Raw genomic sequence first — 16,350 nt, 5'->3', positions numbered from 1 at the left:
TTCATATTACACATTTTGTTTTATTTTGTGGGCACCCCTCATCTCATTTAGTCATTTTCACAAGGATCAAGATATGATACAGATGCACCAATATCTAAAAAGAAGATTGCAACTATTGCATAGAAACAAACCTAGGGCCCGTTTAGATTGCAAAATATTTGCAACAGTGCCACTGTAGCGATTTCGTTTGTATTTGACAAATTTTATCTAATCATGGACTAACTAGGTTCAAAAGGTTCGTCTCGTGATGTACAATTAAACTGTGCAATTAGTTATTTTTTTACATACATTTACTGCTCCATGCATGTGTCCCAAAATTGATGTGATGGAGAGAGTGTAAAAAGTTGGAATTTTGAGTGCATCTAAACAAGATCCTATTGCCTATTCTAGTTGCACATGCTGCGTGGTTACCACACACAAAGATTTATCTAGTACTAGTGTCCCCACGGTGCGTGGCTCCTGCCAATATTTTAGATTTGTTTGCGCCGCATTGATGCACCTTCCCGCTGCTTGTGCCAGTATTTCTCTATTTTTGCCAATATTTTGATCGGCAAATCTTCGACGAGCCAAGCTGTAGAATCGACACTGCCGTGTGTGTCAGCCATTTTCCGACCCACAGTCTCATCCGATTGCTTCTACCACCGCTTCTGTGTCGCCGTCACATGATGCCACCGTACCAGCCAACGCTCCAGATCGCGCCACGTCACCCGCCACTAGCGCCTATTAAAAATCCCATTGGCCGCTGTCCACTCACACATCGCTGTCCAGCGTAGTAAATGGGGCGGTGGGCCCAGCACGACACCAAGACCAACCAAGCCATTAAAGTAGTAAAATAAATGGCCAGCGCCGAAATAAAAAAAAATTGGTAGTAGTGTTGGCAAAAGGAGCGGGAAGGTGTAATTAATTCGCCGCGAAGAAATCGAATTTTTCCCACAAAATTATTTATTCCGCCTGCGCCCCTTTAAATACAGTTTTCTCTCCCTTCCCTTCCACCCCTCTTCTCTCTCCTCCCCTCCCCCGAAACCCCCGACCGCGGCGCAGATTCCCGGCCGCACCCGCCGCCCGCGCGGCCATGGCGGCCGGCTTCTCAATCAGGTGGGCGGGGAGCCGCTGGTGGCCGCGTCGAGTGGCGCTGAGGTTTTGTTTCCGCCGCTTTTTTGCTGATCCGGGTTTGTGTGTGTGCTGTGAAGGCGGTGTGCGGAGCGACTGCGGGGAACGGCGGCGGCGGAGCTCGGCCCGCTCGAGCTCGCCGCCAGGGACCTGCCGCCCATGGAGGTCCGGGTGTTCAGGTGGTGGGAGGAGGAGCTCGCGGCCATCAAGGCCGCGGCGGCGGCGGAGGAGGGCGAGGGGCCGGTGGCGGAGGTCGACGAGGACGAGGAGGAGGCGCCGGGGAACGGGCGGACGCCGAAGAAGCGGTCCATCACCGACCTCTTCGCGGCGGCGCCTGCCGTGAACGCCGTGGGCGGCCCCGTCGCCGCTGAGGACGACGAGGAGGTCCTCCGCGCCTTCTACCGGCGGACCAAGGAGATGCGGCGGAAGCGGCGCCTGGAGGAGGCGGCGGCGGACGAGCCGGAGTCGTCGGCGGCGGCCGAGGGGAATTTCGCCAGAAAGGTATGTGGTCCAGCCCAGCCCAGCCCGACCCGACCCGACCCACCCCGTCCGTGCCTGCATCATGATATCGTCTCGTCTTGTTCCAAAGTTTTTCCTCCTGCTTTTATACTGCGATTATTTCCTGGCGATCGATCCGCATCCGCTGAATCACCGCGGTTTGGATTTGGGCACTGTCGGTAGCATCGGAATCGTTAGATGCTTAGCATTAATTTCTAGCCATCTCTATCGCATCCGTGTATGCTATGGGCTCATAGCTTCCGGTTGTTATTACGAGTACGTATTGATGGCGGCCGATTTGGTTGGCATTTGAGGGGCCAATTAGTTGTTGCTTTTTATGGGGACGCGGCGTAGGATATTTTATGTGCAGATAATTTTGTGCACCTGGCACATTCGCGAATCGAAATCTGGGGGGGCATTATTAACGCTGGCTAGCTTGGATCGTGCACGAGACTTGCTTGCGAGTCCTCCGGCGGATGATTTGCTGGTCAAAGCTGTACTTGTCTCGTATATTGCTAAGCGTTAAAGTTTGTTGGATGATTGTGTTCTCTTTCCTGCTGTGCATGATTATTTACCTTGCTAAGCGCATGACTGTTTCATGCGTGACCAGTGTTATTTCATGCTGAATTTGTCGGCTACGGTCGACCGGCACGGGTGTCGCGGAGGTTCGGCGCATTGATGATAAGGAACTCTGCATGTTGGAAGATTTTGTTGATGCGCTATTTGGCGAAGATTAGCTAGTTGGATGTCGCGGAGGTTTCGGCGCAATAATGATAAGGATCTCTGCATGCTGGGAGATTTTGTTGATGCGCGCTTAGGCGAAGGTTAGCTAGTTGGGTGTCATGGAGGTTTCGGCACATTGATGATAAGGATCTCTGAATGTTGCGAGATTTTGTTGATGCGCGCTTAGGTGAAGATTAGCTAGTTTAGCTGTGGCGTTTATACATGGCTGGATGAACTAGCAGTAGCTAGCAGTGCTTGCTGGCGAGATGCACAGACCAGCTTATATCTGGTACTATAGTACAGCACCATCTTACAAATGGTGTGTCGTGTTACCTTTCTCACACAACATGCACGGTAAGCTAGCTCCTGCATGTGTGATAGGTACTAGTTGGTGTCCGGTCGGCCGGCACATTTCTGCTGGGCCTGGACCCATTACACACGGGATCGGACCTTTATCATAGGAAATGGACGTGATGCAGCGCATTTACTAGATCGAGATCTTCTGCATTATTATTCTCTCTCGGCTATACGGGACTTCATCATTGCTTGGCTGATGTTCACTTGTTCCGGTCCAAAAAAGATCTGTAATGCATGCATGTGTGTTTCTAATGGGAACAGTGTTTAGGTGATGATGAAGTTTTGGAATACATGTGGCTTTCAGCGTATGCACGATATGAATTTTTTTTTTCTGCTGTTCGTTTCTACACTTGTAGATAAACTAACGCACTGCACCTAGGACTTAATTGTTGACCGACTGAATACAATATGGTATAGTATACGATTTCTCTAGGCATACAATACTATAGTTTAATACTACATATTAATGGTTGTGACGCTAAGCTGGTATCTTGAAATTAAGAACTAACTGAATCATCATAAAATGTTTGCACAAGATTTAAGGAGTAATTAAAGGTGGGTGGGGGATCAGAATAAAATTAAGTATAAAAAAGGAAGATAATGTTAAGGAAAGTCCTTGATTTTTATTTTTTTGCCATTCGTTTATTTGGTATAAGAATGTAAATTGGGATATGCTCAACTCCTCTAGATTAAATGCCTGTAGGCTTGTTTGTCATTAGTTAATTTTATACCGGATGCTTGGTCAACCTAATATTGCATAATTTTCTTATCTGGTTTCTGCATAATTTGCTAAACAAAATATTACATTAAATGTGCGCAATATTTTCAAGGTGCTTTATTTTCCTTAGCTTTCTATTGAATTGATTGGTAGATGCTACCCAATTTAGCTCAGTTAATTTTTATGAAAACGTCCATTTACACCCTGGACGCGTGTAAGTACATCCTTAGTCAATCTGATCCCATTTGTCATCACTTTCCTATTCACCTTACTCCATTAACTCTATCTTTGTTACACGTTAACTTGTCACTATCCTCTCCATGCATACGCCATGCTTTTCATGGTCGTGTACGTGTTGTGTATTGCATCCTTGGCCTCCTCTAAGAATCATTTTTTTGGTTTGGTTGTTGTGTGGATTGGCGGGAGGGGTTTGTTTGGTCAGTTCAGTTTCCTTGCTCTATGAAGACTTCAGTGTCCAAAAATTGACAACCAAGTTGCTAATAAAAAAAATTCAAGAAACAGTGCATTTTGATGTCAGTCTATTCGATTTGTTTTCTGTTTCACTGAAGTTCATGGAATCATTGGTTTAGCGGTGGTTAATTGCTACGCATTGTGCACCCTGATGACTCGCTATGTGGCGCCGCCATCTACAATCGCTAGCTGTTTTCATCTTAGCACTTGCCTGGAACCGCAGTCTGCTGTCGACATAGTGCTTGCTTACCACCGCTCGTTTTGTCACTGCTGATGTATCAACTGTATCCATTGATGCTGGAGCTGGATATTGAATTTCTTGACTAGGCTAATTATCTAAGCAAGCTGAAGTCTAGCTCAGCTCGGCTCGCTACCAGCTCGAGCTAGCTCGTTTAGCTCATGAGCTTGTGTGGCTACCTGGATGGAAGATGAGTGTCACAAGTTGGTGCTGCTCTGCTGCGTATGGCGTGACAGAGTTAGGCATGAGGGCCACATAATGAGGATGTCATCTTGGACAAGTGGCCATGTTGAAGGTGGTCGGTCTTCAAGGTGTCAATGGCGAAGATGCCACCACACCAAAATTGTTAGCTTGCTAATCACTTCTTTGTTTTGGACATCGAGTGGCCCATTTAAAAAGCTTAACACCATGTCATAAAAGTTCAAGGACCGCTAGTGTTTTGAACTCAGTAATAACCATCATTGTTAGATGGGTCTATTTTTTTGTGTGGATATATCAATGAGATAGGGTGATATCTCTTGGTGTATGCTCTTTGCTGATGATGTGGTGCTAATTGACGAGAGTAGGGCAGGGGTTAATATGAAGTTAGGGCTGTGGATACACACGTTAGAGTCGAGGGGGTTCAGACTGAGTAGGACCAAGACCGAGTATATGATGTGCGACTTTAGCCCGACTAGGCACGAGGATGGGGACGTTAGCCTCGAAGGTCAAGTGGTGGCCAAGAAGGATATTTTTCGGTATCTAGGATCAATGCTTCAGAAAGATGGAGACATTGATGAAGATGTTAGGCATAGAATTTCAGCCGGTTGGTTGAAGTGGCGGCAGGCTTCTGGCGTCCTCTGTGACAAGAAGGTGTCACAGAGGCTAAAAGGTAAGTTCTATAGGACGGCGATTCGCCCGGCGATGCTATACGGTGCTGAATGTTGGCCTACAAAAAGGCGACATGTCCAGCAATTGAGTGTAGCAGAGATGCGCATGCTGCATTGGTTCTGCGGGCATACAAGAAGGGATAGAGTCCGGAACGAAGAGATTCGAGATCCTAGGTGGCACCTATCGAGGAGAAGTTGATTCAACATCGATTGAGATGGTTTGGACATGTACAACGAAGGCCTCCCGAGGCGCCGGTGCGTAGTGGAGTTTTAAAACGGGCCGATAATGTAAAGAGAGGTAGAGGTAGACCTAGACTAACTTGGGACGAGACGGTTAAGAGGGACCTTAAGGAATGGAATATCGCTAAGGAATTAGCTATGGATAGAAGCGCTTGGAGATTAGCAATTAACGTACCTGAACCGTAACCTTTGTTACTTTTTGTTTAACCCCTAACTCTTCCTTTGGCTTGTGCCCTTTTTGTGTTTCTTATTCTTGTTTCTGTGGGTTTCATCTCTAGCCTACCCCAACTTGCTTGGGACAAAAGGCTAAGTTGTTGTTGTTGTTGTTATATATCAATGAGATGAGTTTCCTCAAGAGGTCAAGTCTGATAGAATTAAGTCCTGATGATAAATTAGAATAATCTGTTAGTAGTGCCTGTGTGCACTTTGTCTCTGGGTGGTTCGTGCCTACGCGCACCTTATCACCATTTATGTTATTTAGATGCTTTGCTTAGCTTCTAAGCCACCTACCATGGTTTGCTGCCTTACCCAAGACATCTATTTGGGCTTGAGAGAGAAATTGAACCTGTCATTTGGGCCAACAAAGTCAACACATCCATATTGAAGACACTGCAATGCACATATTTGCGGCGAAACAATGATGTAAAGTATCCTTTTGAAAGTTTGCATCGTAGCATTTATGTGCTAGACTCTGCGTGTAGTTCTCTTACCACTAGATGGCACTAGAGCTGCTGGCCATGTCTTCTACCTATAAAATGAAGATTCTCAAGGTGAAGCAAGAAGCAACAACAAGCTGGTACACTAGTTATTGAGGAAGAAGATTTTGCAACCATCCTATCCATGTTTCCAGTCAGAGTAATGCTATGTCCAGTACAGAGCACAGCAAGTGCCACGTGGAGGATACTAGGATGGCGGATTTGCACATGCGTACAACCAGAGTTGCGCTGATATCTCCACTACCCTATCCAATGTCCTACACTGCATAGTTTTTCGTGACATTGTACCCATTACTGTAGCCAACCACTGATGTTGTTGTGTGGGTCAATACCCTGGTTCCAGTAACTAATGTGTCCATATAGAGTATTGGCAAATACACAGGGCAGTACATGATTGTAATCATTGTGGTTCTAGTAACTGATATGTCCATATCGAGTATTGGCAAATACACGGGATGGTACATGAGTGACAGTGCTTCTGCCCTTGTTTAAAGAAAATGTATTGCCAAATATTCCACAGCATGGAGAGTTCTGAAAAATTCTTGAACATGTATTAGAGAACTCTTATAGCAAGTGTTAGACTCTTGTTACACATCCATCATACTTCCAATATCTGTATTTATAGGGTAGTGTTGGTCGAACATGATTCTAGGGCTGTATTCTTCAATGACAAAAAATTATTCATTGTATTATTGAAATTTCAACAGATAACTAGCAGAATATTAAGTTAGTGAGTCTTGCAAGTATGTTTTTGTATGGTGCCTATATGCTTAGTTCCAAAACCATAAATACATCAATATTCAAGAAGTAAATTAGTTTCTTTTACAACCTTTGGTTTGTAGAATATTACTCCTCTGTTTCAATGTCTGTCCAGTATGCATACCTAGATGGATTGATATTAAAGTAATATCTGAAAGAGTTTTGTCAAATGTGTTCTCATCAGATAGATGAATATACCTAGATGAATGCAATTCTATATGAAAAAGCTTAAATTTCGTGCCTCCTATGTATGCGGACCAGATGAACATTTTGACGTGGTAATGTTCAGTTAATTTTAACAATTGTGATCTTGAATTGATTCGTCCTTCTACAAATGAACCAACTTTCCCGGTTCATCAGGAAATCTATATGCATTTTTCAGTTGTTCTGTGTTCTCTCCAGTCATATGTACATCTTGTCATTATTTAATATTGCTCAATTATGCAGAAATCACTTGACAAGACAAATTTGGGAGATGGGATGGATACTCCTGATGCATCAGAGGAACATGATGATGAACATAATCTCAGTACAGAGAGGGAAAATATCCCAGATCTTAAGAAAAGGAAGCATGGAAGACTGAATAATAGCTTACAGAAGAAGAAGGCTAACAGGCTGAAGTATATTGGTAGTACAAAGGCTATTAAGGTGGGGAAACGAGACATTAAAAAGCTCCCTTTGCACAGCATTCTGAAGAAGTACACAAAGCATACATCCGTCAAAATGGTTAAGGAAAAACATGGCAATTCAAAAGGTCCTGGAGTCATAGAACTCTGCCGCAAATCGGTTAAGCGTGTCAAATTCTCGGAAGCGAGTGATGCACTTGGCAGTAAGAAACAATGTTCCAAAAGACCTGAACTGGCAAATATCTGCAAGCTAATCTCTGATGCTATGACTTCTTCTTCATCATCATCCTTAGAAATTTCCAGTGAAGAAGAACACATTATTGCAGAAACTAGCAGTTCTCGCATGCCTGAGAAAGCCTTCGCTATGGCTAAGGATGCAAATGATAACACAAATCGTGATAATCAATCTGAGCTCAGCAGTACTGGATTGTCCACTGGTTTATTTGATCTGAATAAAGGTTTTGAAGATCTTACTGACTTGAACAGCCCTTATATTCCAAATTCAGAGGAGTCATGTCTTCAGCATACGCAAGTTGGAACTCAGTATATGGATCAACAAGTCATTGATAATGGAAGAACAAACCATAAACACTCATCTTTCAATCCACATGGACAAGAACAAGAGCATCATGCTACTGACTTGGACAACAGAATGAAGTCCCCTTGTACACTGCGAAACCAAACTATTCAGGATTCAGTCCAGCTGCAGAATTGGTGCTCCATGACTATGCATCATGGTGTCTCTCAGCTCTCAACTGGAGGTGAATCTTCTTCCTTCCAATTTCGAGGATGTAATCTATCACACAGTGAGAAACAAATTTTTCATTCAGAAATGAACATGCAGCAAGAGTCTAGGCCTTCTGCAGGACAAACCTTGCGCTTGATGGGTCATGATCTTACAATATCCAATACTAGAGTTGACTATTTGTCTGAGGCAGCACAGAAACAAACAAATCCTGCTGAAGATCATCTTACCACCAAGTTGGTGTTGGAACTGCCACGACAAGGTCAGCCTTTCCTATCATTACAAACTCAGAGTACTCCCAACATCTCAGCGAGTTCTGCAAGCACAGTAGCTCATATTTCTGCGAGTTCTGGAAGCACAGCTGAGGCACATTTTAGATACAGAACCCCACATAATGTCAGGCATCCTTTGCCTGATGCCAATGTGTTCTCTGGTGATCCATCAAGATGTGAAGAGAGGTGGACAGACTTTACAAACTTGCAATCTCATCGAAATGTTCTATTGGGATATCCGCCTGTTTCCAATCATGGTAGTGCTGCATCCATTCAGAACCCGCCACCTCCTCGGCGCTATTACACTGATCATTCCACTAAGAAAGATTCGCCCTCAGCACCATTTTCACCAATAAATATGCAGCATGTGACACCGTCTTCAGATTATGGTGCCAATTTGCCTGTGTCATATGGTTTGTACTCTGCAAGCTCATCAGTTCACCCCCATAACTCAGTGAGTTTTACGTGGAGCCACCCAGACCAGATAGTCCGAGGAGTTCCTGATAGCAGAACCTCTGCAGCCCTTCCATCCAGAAATGCAGGAATTGGAACGGCAAGAGCTGATCCTGACAATTCTACTTCATCTAGCAGCCGTTTTGTGCTGAGATCAGGCCCAGTGAAGCTCAGCCCTGGGGCGAAGCATATCCTGATTCCGAGTGAGAATACAGAGGATGACAATTCTGCTCCAATTTACTCCTGTGTGTCCTTTGGTACCTATAATGGAAATGTTTCGGCGCCTCCCCAGAATAAAGGCGCAGGTTCCCGTAGGTTCTAGTCGAAAAGCATCTGTTTTTTGAGCAGCTGCTGAGCAAGAGGTTACAGGTTTTGAAGGTATGGCTATTCGCTGTTTATTTCTGTTTTTTTGTTGCTGCGTTGTCTTTTTTGCAACATTGCAGTTGCTTCACTGCAGTTGGATTCATTTAGGTGTATGTAAATATTTTTTTTTTGCCTCACCTTACTGTGAGGTGGCGTACTCTTTACTCAATTAGATTATTTTATATTGGATAGCTTTGCATTCCTTCTAAGAAAAAGATGAAGAAAGAAAGTGGGTGCCAAAGTATTTCAATATGTAACTTCTTTCTGTTAACTTCCATTCATGTTAAAATTAGTAGAACTTTACTACCGAGTGCCAAGCATGTTTTTGACGTTTTCAACTACTATTAACCTCCATTCAGCCGGAGAAGCTTTAAATATCTGAAGACCCCCAAAGTGGGAAACCTGGTGAAATGGACACTGAAAACGACAATTTTTTTTAAGAAAGTGTAAAGGATGCTACTCCCATCTGTTCTAAAATGTAGGTCATTTTAATTTTATTCTAAATCAAACTAAAGTTAATTTGATCATATTTATAGAAAACTGTATTAACATCTATAATGTCAAATAAATGCACTTTCAGTACATGGTAGATTTAACTAAAATAATTTGATGTTGTAGATCTTGGTGTATTCTTCTATATATTTGGTCAAAGGTAGAGAGTTTGATTGGGGACAAAACTAAAATAGCCTACGTTTTTAGAATGGGATGAGTACATCGTATAATGCATGGCCATATGCTAAAATAGCCTACATTCAAACTTATGGCTGCAAGCTACCCATTTGTGGTAGTCGAGGCCGGTTTCCCCTTATTAAAAAAATGGCCATATGCTAAATGTATGTACCCGGTACGCCCATATGTTACCAAAGTGCGATTTGTTTTTCTGATATACACAAACATCCTTGTCTGCCTCGTCTGCCATCTGTAGCAATTTGCAAGGCCCAATCTCCCCGGCCCAGTATCCATCTCTGACTGTGACCACAACTGGTACTGTTTGGTAGACAGAGGATCCGGCCATCTGAAGGTCACGGCCAGGACCAAACGTTGGAATCTGTCGGTTCCTGCAGCTGCAGGAATTCGCCTTAGCCTTCTGCTGTTGGCTGCACGTTTCAGCCATGCCTCTGCATCTGCTCGCACAATTGAGAGCATTTGCTTTCACACTGTCACTACAGATTGGCCAGGGTGCTAAAATCCACTACCCAGCAACCCTGAGATGGGATTTTGGTGACGTTGTTCAGTGCTGTACAGATACTAAAGAACTGTAAAATTTTGAGAACCAGTCAAAAAAACGATTTTGAGAGTGAAAATCAAAACGAGCCAGTCTATCAAATATCTTGTTACTCCTTGGCTTTCCTGTCATAACCAGTGTGCTGCATGCAAATTTATTAACTTTTTTTCCTGATCACTGTATTTGAAGGAGCTGAAGCTGATGGCATAATAGGCAATCGACGACGATGATGGTGATGTGAGAGGATACAATGTACTGCGTGGAGGATACCTGATCGCATCTGAAGGAGGCGGAGGGTACATGGTTTTGTTGTGGCCTGGAAGACTTCTGCAGTCGTTGTTTATTCATTTTTTTTAGAAAAAATAAAAAAATTGAAAATGACAAGTGCGCTCAGGTGTCTGAAGCATGTGAGCTTGTGGGGCATACCTGGAGTGTTTATCTAGTTACCGGTAACAAAGTAGAACCTTAATGCGACCCAGAAGTTTGTTGGTTGTACAATTGGTTGCACCATCTGGAGTTCATATATATGGTTTGAAGGGAAGACTTAAACTAGACAAGGTGGTTCCCTTTTATGTCGCACTGCTCTATGTTAGTAGGAAATATCAGGTGCACAAGGCCAAATTGATGAACATATGCGAAAATTTGATGACATCTCTGGGATTAAATCTCAGCAGCATACGTTGGAGGCTGAGTTAACCCACTCTCCAAGGCCAGCTTAGGCTCGACCTAACTTGGTCAAGTGAAAAAAAATATTGGGGAACTCCCACCTTTTCCATGGCCGTTGTGGTTTAATCCAATGGATGAAATTAAGTGCATGCCTATGTTCATTACTATGGTCTTTACACCTCATTAAGTAGATGGATTGAAATGCCGTTTATCTCGTGTTTTCATTTCTACCTTGTGAAGCACGTGTGGGTGGGTACAAATTTTTCTTTCTAGCCAAGGAGGGTAACTTTTTTGTAAAAAAATGTCACTTTCAAATAAAGAAGCTTGAGTCACCCAAAAACATTTTATTTGTCAACCCGGAACATTTTATTTCACTACTGGAACATTTTTCTCAGACCGGAACATTGCAATTCTGAGAATTCTTTGCTAGAAAATCTGTCACCCTGATTTTTTAAGACCTGGAAAATTTTATTTTATTGTTGAGAATTTTTTTTCCTTACCCAGACACATCACAAATTAAATCTGGTAGAATTTTGCTAAGAAATCTATTGACAGCTTCGACAGCACGACACAAACATAGCTTGAAGCGTGTGTGCATAGATACCTGTTCAGGGCTAGTCCTCGATTCTAGCTATTCCGTGTCAGAATTCAGATCACTACTAGCTCAATTTTCACTCTAATCTCAGTTTACCAACCACAACTCTCAGTGTTTAAATTTGTTGTTCCCGGATGTCACGGCCCACATATTCCAAATCGATGGACGCGAGGCGTGCACGGCAGCCGGTACGACGGCGACGACAGTGCGTCGGGGGAGAAAGCCACCTTGTCCTCCGGCGCATCGACAGGCCGTGGACACGGGCACCTCTCGCACAGTCACGCCTGCCCACAGAACGGGCACCAGCTCACGCCGCCGCCGTGGCCATTTCCTGCGCCTGCTCTCCTTCCGGTACGCGCCCATGTCACCGCCGGATCCGCCCAGATTTCCTTCCCCGATCGCCGGTCCCCGGCAACAAGATCAAGGATCCAACCGCCGTCCAGGATTCCGTCCCTGCTGCTGATCGATCGAGAGGGTTTCACACAGCTCTGACGACACTGTACATTTTACTGTGAAGTGTGATCGAGCTGGTGATCTGAACTCTGAAGTCACAAGATGTCATCATCGATCTTGATGCAGGAGCAAAGGTCAAACAGCAAAACTGGGTGGATGCCTGAACTGCATACTGCTGCAAAACTGTTAAAACTGCGCCCTATAGGATCCTGTCGATCGAGCATACGATGCAAAGGAGGAGGAATTGTATTCTGCCTGCCGGCCCTGCACTTTGGCGCTTTTGTTGCGAGGGGTGGTGGTCTAAAGGGCATGGCAATTGGGGATGCCAGTGGAGGCCGTGCAGGCTTTTGGGTCACCCTGGCCGGGGCATGCATCGCCATGAGCCTCCTCCGGCCTGAAGCTGATGAAAGGGAAAGGAAACGGACATGGCCATGGACCACACATGAGTCTCGTTCGCGCACACCTCTCTCCGGCCGGGGTCCCTATCAGATCACGCACCGCGCGTCGTGGCCATTGCGCCCGCGCCTTTGCCCATCTCGGCGTGTCCGGCCGCCTCCTCCGACCCGTCGACCACCGGCGCGGTGGTGCGGCCTCAACCGAAAGGGCGCGGCGTGGTTCGCCGTCGTCCACCCGTCTTTTGGCCGGTCTTTGCAGACGAGGCCTAACTGATCCCTTGTTGAATTAGGCTAATCGGGCAGGCCCTTTTCTGAAACTTTTTCGGAGTTGTCTGTTTCTGTACTGTGCCTTCTTGGACCTTTCCTCCAGAGTCTGAAACTCTGAACAAATATTCCTTTTTTTTCTCAAGCTGTTGTTTTGAACATGAGAAATTTAGGCTGGTGTTCTCGTTATTAATTCCTGTGTCGAGAAAAAAAAATCCATGGATACGTCAAAGATGAACAGCACAAGCATTCGCCTCTGAAGAACCGCAGGAGCAACGATTGGTTCCCAATGAGGCAGTTCGGATGCTTTTGAACGCGTACGTCATGGTTAATTGGATGAAGCCCGGACATTAGTTTATCCAGCTTTCTGGACAAGCTGCAGGTCCTCTTGCGTGCCGTGCCTTTCATCAGCAAGTTAGGGAGATCGCATCCCCGAGAGCTTCCAACAACCTGAACATTTTCTAGTTGGGTACAAATCTTGTCTCAAATACCAAGGACTTGCTTGTTGGAACTGGGTATACAGTTAAAATACAGTGACGTGTTGTCGCATCTTAAGTGTATACATATTTCGGTGAAAATTCAGACATTTATTCAGGAGGTGAATCCAGTGATCCTGAAAGGCTGCAACACGGCTTCTACATACTACACATGTGAGGGCATTTATGTGTTTAGGAAAGTGTCACATGTCAGTTAGAGTTAGCACTATGATGGCAGTCCCTTTCGACCAGCATGCATCCCTGTTGCTTAAGGGATGAGGCCTCCGGCAAGCAGATCAGGGTAGAGATCTTTTCCTTCATGTGGGAGCATGCTCACTTGTGGAAAACAATCAGTGTGGCTGCCATGGCATCTCCTCCATAGCCTGCCCATTTGAGCCAAGGCTGTTATAAATCCCCCTTCATTTGCTGTGCCTGTGATCGATGCATAGCATGTACTCACCTCTCTTTTTCCAACCCATAAAGCTTTGGTTAATGTGGATGCCGAGAAGTTGAAGTCTGATGGTTGAGTTCTCTGAACCTCTTGAGTTTATGAGCACGCAGCAACTGCACCGCATGTCCTCGGCATGTTGATGGCAGTAGTATATATGTACTCTGTCCATCTCTGGCTCCTCCATCAGAAACATTCATATGAATGCACATGATATTGTACTGTATGCTAGTACATATACTTTCACTCTAGAAAGTAGAAACAAAACTGATGCTTAATAATTAAGATCCTGATGCAAAGATTTTTGGCACAACTGACATCTGTGATTTTGCAGTTAGTATCTATCCAACAATAGCTGGCTTACTTTAGAACAATTGTCATGTATGAACTTGTATGAAATGAGATCTGGTGAATAGTGTCTTCACCAGCCAAAATAAGGTTCAGTGCTGCAGTCAGGCATGAGTACCTACCGATGCCTGGGCCGCAATGATTCCTGATGCTTGCAGTAAACCCCATGCCTTTCCAGATGGGAACTGCTCCTGCATTCCCATCCGAACAACACTAGAATGTGCCTGGATCACTGGAGGCTGCCACAGTGCTCTAATAATTGGCCGAAAGCTAGCTGCAGCAGTACGTGGTGAGCCCCAAACAAGTCCTGCTAGCTGCTAGTGCAGTGGGACTCGATCAAAACCCTGCAACTGTTGGCTTTTCTCAGACTTGAATGATGATGCATCGCACACGAGTACATGAGTACATCGTCGCCCATGAATACGTGTCTCAGTACACGTACGCTAGCTACAAAGACGTCCTGACCATTGGTTGATGTCATTCCTGTAATTCTTTGTCAGTGTACTGAGCAAACTGAAAATACATATAGATGCTGTTCAGCATGATCGTGTGAAGGCTCCGATCTATAGTAATATTCCTTCCCTTTTCCTTTATTTTTCTCTTTTTTAAAAATAAATTTACAGTGCATTCTTCCTTAATTAGATTGGTGCGGCGCCTCAACGAAAAAGTGGGTTAACCGGAAGAAAGATGTATAGATACAGTATGGTAATATGATGAACAGAGGCGCAAATTCCACTTTGTATGCGATATATGGCGGTCCGATGAGTTTTGCCTGGGAAGTAGCAACTCAACTGTATATTTCATTCCCAAGAACCTTAATCCAGCACGCGCTTTTGCTTGAGTGTGATGCGCAATCCTTAACCCCGCACGCTACAGGTTGGATCACCTCACCAAACAGTGCTGGTCAATTAGTCATGCTTGTAAGAAGGCTTCAAAAAGGAAGCTATTGGTTCTGATTGGTCCAACATGCAGTTAGGAAAGCCAAAAATGTTCAGTAGTTTGTGTGGTCCAAAAATTGGCAGATTTCCATATCTTTGGAGCCACTAGTCCACAATGCAAACATATATCCATCGTTGATACTAATAGACTCTTGCTCATGCTTAGAGCACGGTTTGCCCACCTAATTAAGCCTGAGATTATCAAATGAGCCATCGTTTTCTGAGGCTATTTAGTCGGTGATTTGTTCACTCTTAGTCAAGTTAAATTTTCATTAGGGATAATTAAGTAGATTCCGAAACCTACCAATCCAAGATCTTTTGATTGGTTGAGGTAGAATACATGGACATGTCGCCAAGAATTCATTGTGTCAAGGCATGCACCTGCTATATTAATAAATAGCATGTGTGCAAAGGTCAAACACCCCTCGATCTGCAGTATCTGATTGGACGTTTTGGTTTCATATCACCAGGGTTCAATCAGCTGTACTTTTCAGTCCTTCTGGCAATTGCCCAATATAGAACGACAAACTTTTCTGATTTGATCACAGCTTGCAAGCTTGTTGATTTGACGCCACATAAATTTATTTTCTCTCCTTGTTTTTCTGGTTCTTCTCTCTGTCCTAATCTGAGGAATTTTGTTTAATTCTTGCGATTTCCAATTGATTCCAAGTGGTTTTCAAATGCACTAGGTACAATTATTACTGCCCAGCTATTTGAAATGCTGTACCATTTTTTTCCCTTGTTTCGGGTACAGAGTTTTGGTGGCATGCATGCATGGCTAGTTGAAATAGGCAGCAACAAGTATCCAGTGGCTTGAGACTGTGGCAACAATTTTTGCAGAAACAAAACAACAACCTGCATCTTGCTGAATAACTATGGCCACTTCTGAAACTCCTCATGTCTTTTCTCCTTCGGCATACACAGGAAAGGCAAGCCCATAAAAGTCATGCAGCTGGTAATGTTACAGGAAGTTAATAATTTTAAAAATCCAGAGGAACAGATCTTTCAAACCAATTTTAAACTTTATAGCTCTATTCTGAGAGGAAAAAGTTCTGCAAGTGCCTTAGCAGTTAGACTTTTGCACCAAACTGCCCAACCCAGGCTACAAGTTTGCACCCTGCTGCTAGCCCACGGGAATCAAGTATGTGCTAGTGGCAGTAGTAAATATCACCCAAATGGGATCATGTTCCCAACTCTGATGTATACATGCCACCAACCTATCTTCAGAGTGACTGTTGATGCATGGATTAGCTAGGCCGGAGCAGCCCACGCATTGAGTGGTAACTTCACAATGGCATGTTGAGGGTGCGCTTCCACCGGACCGAAAGAGGCACGAACGTATGCACAAATTGCCCTGGAATTTCAACATGTAGCAAGGGTTGAT

The 16,350-nt window shown here is 44.4% G+C and overlaps 1 protein-coding gene across 2 annotated transcripts; it reads left to right on the top strand.

Moving 5' to 3' along the window:
* Positions 1–939: 939 nt before the first annotated feature.
* On the top strand, positions 940–11,037 carry LOC112894439. Of its 2 annotated transcripts, XR_003228986.1 has the most exons (4): positions 940–1,095; positions 1,191–1,611; positions 7,147–9,173; positions 10,573–11,037. XR_003228986.1 is itself a non-coding variant. In XM_025962159.1 (3 exons), the coding sequence occupies exons 1-3, from the start codon at positions 1,073–1,075 to the stop codon at positions 9,115–9,117; spliced, it is 2,415 nt and encodes an 804-aa protein (XP_025817944.1). In that variant the 5' UTR covers positions 940–1,072; the 3' UTR covers positions 9,118–9,295. The 2 variants fall into 2 exon arrangements, 1 of the variants encoding a protein (XP_025817944.1); XM_025962159.1 differs by lacking the exon at positions 10,573–11,037 and having other exon boundaries at positions 7,147–9,295.
* The last annotated feature ends 5,313 nt before the right edge of the window (positions 11,038–16,350 follow it).

This window comes from Panicum hallii, chromosome 5 (assembly GCF_002211085.1).
Source record: "Panicum hallii strain FIL2 chromosome 5, PHallii_v3.1, whole genome shotgun sequence".
Classification (NCBI taxonomy): Eukaryota; Viridiplantae; Streptophyta; class Magnoliopsida; order Poales; family Poaceae; genus Panicum; species Panicum hallii.
This window is presented reverse-complemented; position numbering and strand designations above follow the sequence as displayed.

Bases quoted from the DNA above. Each gene is read 5' to 3' on its own strand.
- LOC112894439 (XM_025962159.1), top strand. From the start codon at position 1,073: ATGGCGGCCGGCTTCTCAATCAG. The intron at 1,096-1,190 runs GTGGGCGGGGAG...TGTGCTGTGAAG, and splicing joins GCGGCCGGCTTCTCAATCAG to GCGGTGTGCGGAGCGACTGC. The intron at 1,612-7,146 runs GTATGTGGTCCA...TCAATTATGCAG, and splicing joins AGGGGAATTTCGCCAGAAAG to AAATCACTTGACAAGACAAA.